Raw genomic sequence first — 5446 nt, 5'->3', positions numbered from 1 at the left:
AAAAAAAAAAAAAAAAAAAAAAAAAGAACACATAGCACCTCAGTGGGAGTCATGGGGAGAACCTAAGAGTTGATAGGATCCCCATGATTGCTCTTCAGCACTCTATCTATCACAGTCTGGACAACAAGGCTTGTAGAATTAAACCACCACCCCCCCGCCCGGAAGTCAGGCAGGCGCAGTTACAGCAGTTGTTATTTCAGCTCTATCTATGTTGTTCCCAGTGATTGCCCAAGGTCTAGAGATGCTAGTCTACACAGCAGAACAGTGTTAGCAGTGTGAGCACAGCAGGGTGCTGACCATGGTGCGGGCTCGGCTGGCTCACGCTGTAGGGTCTCACTGGCCCACACGAAGCCCTGGAGTGTGGCCCTCTTGGTCCGCTCTGCTATTTGCCTGGTCCCGCTACAACCTCGAGGGGCAATTCGTGTCTCTTAGATCTACACTCTCTTCAGCTACTCTGCTGTGTGCCTGTCCAGCAGCATCCTGGGCCCCTGTGTCTCTTCTGGAAGCAAGCGAGCGTTGATTACTGCCTTCCTGCAGGTCCACACCATTTGCTTGGCCTTTCTAGTTCATCGGCCACTTTTTTGTGCATCAAATAGGGCCTGAGGTTGAGTGATCTGCAACGCTGTATGAGCTGAAGGCTGCAAGGTTAGAAAAATGAGGCACAGCACAGCACAAAACACAGCAGTGGGACCTGTCCTTTGCTGCACTTGCTTTCAGCCTGGCAGGCCCCCCCTTGGGTGGGTCACAGACCGTGGTTGACTGGGGGCTGCTCCAGTTGCCTGATGGGAGAGGGGAGAAAGTGTGAGCGTGAGCGTGGGCTGGGTGAAAGGACAGTCCCACGAGCAGCCTCCTGAACAGGGCAGCAAGATGGGGCACTGAGCCTCACCCTTCACTGCTGAGGGTACAGTGGGCTACGCGGCCTCCCGAGGGCAACGGCTCCTCCCTCAGAACAGCTAGGACACGGGTTCTATTCCATGACAACTCTGCAAAGTGCATTACAGCTCTGTGTGCTGTAAGGAAAAAGCTAAAATATAGAGGCAGGTGCACAGGGGCAGCTCTTGGGCTGCAGGCTGGTTTGTGCTCAGCGAACCATGTCCTGTGGAGAGACGTGGCAAATCACCCATGATGTCCCTTCTGGCAGGGACCGAGACCACGCCCTCCTGGTTCCCCTTTATGCTCCCATTTTTCCTCTGTCCTACCTGGATGACCTGGCTTCTTCCACAGTGTCTTCCTGCATAGTAGGGAGCTTGGACCTGCGCAAGGTGTGTCATTTGTGAATACCACCAGGCTCTTGTCGTGCCTGTGTCCCTCTTATCTGCGAAGCTCCTACCTGGGGATGAGAATGTCATAAACTTCTGCTCTCTTTGGATCTACGAGGGGGAGGCTGGCTGCAGGGAGAGGGGCAGGCTGACTGGCTGGCCGACAACCTAGAGGACTGGGTGATGAAATAGGCCTGACGTGCAACGCAACTGCACCATCGGTGCTCAGAGAACTCATCCCTGGCAGGTGTCCCATGTGTTCTAATTTTTTTTTTTTTGTGGAACAGGGGATTGAACTCAGGCCCTTGCGCTTGCCAGGGAAGCGCTTATTCTATTGAGCCATCTCCCCGACCCTCATGTGTTCTAATTTAAGGCCATTACCAGACACTATGAAAAGAACACGTGGAGTTCCTACAGCCATCTCGGGTCGTGAAAGCGCTTTCTCTGATCATCTGGGTTAATTTCACATCAAGCTGGATTAAAGTCTGCAAACTGAGGGTCTGAGGCTCAGGCAGTAAGTGACCAGCAGGGATCAAACGGACGTACTCAGGTTTTGCATTTCCGACATGGCTCAATTTCATTAGTCTTTGAATTTTAAAAATCATTTATTTATTTACTTGTTACAGTCTCACTAGGCAGCTTGGATTTGTAGTGATCCGCCTGCCTCAGCCTCCCTAGCACTGGGATGACACTGTGCTACCATGCTCAGTTTCAGTGGCCAGTAGGGGAGGCCCGGGGTCCTGGGGCTGGCATGGCATGTGGCACTAGGGATGGGACCCAGGTCCTTGGCTCGCCAGGCAGATGCTTAGGCTGCCAAGATATCACCCCAGGCCCAGCGATTTTATTTTCCTGTCAAAAAACGAGGTTCATTTTTGATGGAATGAATGTAGTCCTGGACAGTTGAGGACTAAACCCTGACATATCTGTGTATGGATCTTACGGGTTTTGAGTCTTCCTGTGTGTGTCATTGACATGACAGTCCTGCTTCCTCATGTGTCACCCTTCATCTTTTCAGGTCACTTGTGTCTAGACCTCTTCTGTGGTCTGTGCTTGATTTACATTCCAGCTGAGAAGTGAGGTGTCAAAGTGTGAAAGTTTGCACCGCCAGATGGGATTCCCTTGCTGCCTCACCAAGAGGGGAGCCTCCCACTTGGGGGCGATATGAACCAGGCCACAGCTGGGCTCTATCGCCAGCAGCTCCTCCATGGTGGGGGGACTGAGGCTGGGCCAATGAGTGGACACAGGACCCACTTCTAATGGAGTCACAGCAACAGCATTTTCGAAATTATTTCCCTCTGCTTTGAAAATTTGAGATTCTTACCAGTGTCAGTGAAAAATGGCATTTCAGTCATGGAATTGATTTCTCCCATAAGTTCCTAACAACCCTAGTGGAAAATGCCAAGCTAACTCAACCAAATTCCAGGTGCACTCGTAAGCAGAGATGGAGCCAGGTCTCTCCTGCCTTGGGAGGCGGCAGTGACCCAGCTCCTCGGATGGTGCGTGACACATCAGTCTCCCGCTGCTCCTTCCACGTAGACCACCTGCACCACTGTGCACCTTTCCCAATCAGCTGCTAAAGGAAATGAAGCGACCTAGCTTTGTATAAGTTACGTTGGTCGCATACTAGCAGAGGAAAACCCTGGAACTCAGGAAGCTTGAGTGTGTTCCCCAGGGAATGGTCCTGCCCGGGCCATCACTGTCCCTGGGTGTAAGTCCACCAAACAGTAGCCCCAGGGTCCAGGGACCTTTGGCTGAGCCCCAGGGTCCAGGGACCTTGAGAATTCCGCCTGGAGGTTGGGTGCAAATGCTTCTGCTCACTGGCACCGGGTTTCAGGCTCCCTCTAACTGCCCACCGGGAACTTGAGCGAGCGGTCAGGCGTTGTCTGTGTACAGTCACTGCAGCCCGGCAGCCCAGCAGCTTTAGTGTAACTGTGGCAAATAAGAAAGGAGAAAGAAGAGCAAAAATAAAGGGGAGAGTTGTTTGCTCACCAGGCATGCTGGGAAGAGCTGACCCCCTCCCTTAGGGTGAGGTGTACCACGTTCTCCTAAAATCCCGAGGACAAGTGACAGCCCCTAATAGCCAATCCTGCCTGAAGAATTGTACATCATCCAGCAAGAAGTGACACAGCAGCACGTCTAAGTTGGTCTCAGGCATCTGCAAATGCTCTTAGATTCTTCTCATCTTCTTGGCTGCTGCTCCAGATTTTAATCTGCTAGATTTTCTCAAAAACTACGAATTCCAGGCTGGTGAGATGGCTCAGTGAGTAGGCTAAAGCACCTACTTAGAACAAGCTTAGCAAAACACAGGGACTGCGATTCAATCCCCCAGCACCATATGCCAGCCAGCCTCGCCCCCTGGTGGGCTGACCTGGCCACACACACACACACACACACACACGAATAAATAAAAAATTAAAAAACAAACAAACGAACAAAAAAACCCCTACGAGTTCCCAAGTTATCTCCCGGCTATGGTATGCCTTTCCTGGAGCAAGTGTATTGGTGTTTTTGCAGTATTCAAAATATTAAAATGGTAGAGATAGCTCAGTGGACTAAGCACCTGCTTAGGCAAGCTCGGGGACCACATGCTGTACTGACCTTGCCCCCTGGTGCCCTGGGGAGGTGGAAAACAGGAGGATCACTATGCATCTGAGCTGCCTCGTGAGACCCTGTACCGAATGCATACAAGCAAAAAAGAAACAAACTATTAAAATGTTATGGGGCTGATCAAGTGTTTTCAATGGAAGCAGAGCCCGCAATGACTGGATTCTTGAGGCCGTGTGTCAGGTATGCATGATTTTATTTAAAATGTGTCCAAGAAGATTTTCCACTTGGAATGAACATTTTCCCTCTTCCCTCATGTTTCTATAAACAGTACTTCCTCATTTCATGGAGTTTCTTAGAAAGTTCTAAGTAACTTAACAGAAGAGAAGAAATGAAACCGTGGGGAGATTAAATAACAGGAGGTTTACACCACAGCCAGGGGGTTCGCATGGCAACCCTGGGGGACACACAAGTGACTACTGAGTGAAGAAACAGGCCCGGTCATGCAAATCGTTGTACGATCACTTGGTATCCTTTGGCAGTTCTGGAATTCCCTGTCACTAGCACATAGAATAAAGTGAGTCAGATGACCGCGGCGAATGGGGAACTGTCTTTTGCTTTTGGTGGCTGAGAGAAGACAGGGAGACAAACACGCTGTGGTCGAGCATTTCCTAAGATCTGACAGGCCCGTACACAGCTCTGAGCTCCGGGGTGCACGTGGCATCGGCGCCCCCAACCGCCCTGGTGACCACCTCATCCTTGTCTCCCATCGAATGGCACTGGTTTCTCTGTGGGCAGCAGCATACCACGAAGTCAGCTGAGAGCACGCGTTTGGACCGAGTGGGCAGTTGTGGTCTTAACTCACTAGGAACCTGCTAAGGTTAAGTTTGTTGTCATGAGCCAAAGTTCGGAGCACAAATGAGGTCTAAAGGTCGTCACAGCAGACCACAGGCCACAGGAAGAAGGACACGTCTTCACATCACGCTGACCTGCCAGGGAGAGGGACGGATGCAGAGCGCAGCACTCGGGCCGGCACCACCCGGTGCTCCTGGGAGGGATGAACGCATCATTTACACGGAAACAGAGCCAGCGAGGGCCGCGGGCTTCGTGCTGGCTCCGTGGAGCTGCTGGCAGGAAAGAAGCCAAGGGCAGGGTGACAGGGCGGGAGGGGGCGGGCGGGCGGGCTGGGGGACGTCACCATCTCCACATCTGTTTTAAAGCGACTCAGAGGTGCGCTCCTTTGCTGATCATGGAAACAGGGGAGGGGCAGCGTCTGCTCTTTCTGCAAACACATCTGTTCATCAGTAACGCGCGTTCACGATGCAGTTCTGGCTGGAGTAGAAAAGGGTGGAAGATGCGCGGCGGTGGGGCGATGTTGGGGTCGAAGTGTGTGGACGGGGCGGCTGGAGCATCCCAGCTCGGACCAACATCAGCCATCCGAGACGGGCGGGGTGACCCAGCCGTATTTTTCGTGAGTCTTCACCAAACTCTTAAAGGTTGCTTCCGCTTCCTTGCGACTGAAGGACTTTTTTGATTTGCCAGCTTTTCTGCAGATCCGCCCCTGCATGAGATGGAGAGAGAAACCGAGTCAGCGTTTAGAAGTTCTCCTGCTCATTGTGTTTATCAGCTACAAGGGGTTGAGA

The 5446-nt window shown here is 52.0% G+C and overlaps 1 protein-coding gene across 1 annotated transcript in view; it reads right to left on the bottom strand.

Annotated features, from left to right (window-relative positions):
- Positions 1-4042: 4042 nt before the first annotated feature.
- Ube2ql1 (ubiquitin conjugating enzyme E2 Q family like 1) overlaps positions 4043-5446 on the bottom strand; it is a 39550-nt gene continuing 38146 nt past the window's right edge. Inside the window, exon 2 of the mRNA XM_004625191.2 lies at positions 4043-5364. Coding sequence (XP_004625248.1) covers positions 5233-5364 — 132 coding nt within the window. The 3' untranslated portion in view covers positions 4043-5232. The remainder of the gene's footprint in view (positions 5365-5446) is intronic.

This window comes from Octodon degus, unplaced genomic scaffold, assembly GCF_000260255.1.
Source record: "Octodon degus isolate 3935 unplaced genomic scaffold, OctDeg1.0 scaffold00008, whole genome shotgun sequence".
Lineage (NCBI taxonomy): Eukaryota > Metazoa > Chordata > Mammalia > Rodentia > Octodontidae > Octodon > Octodon degus.
The sequence above is the reverse complement of the archived record's forward strand: the minus strand, read 5'-3'. Positions and strand labels throughout refer to the sequence as shown.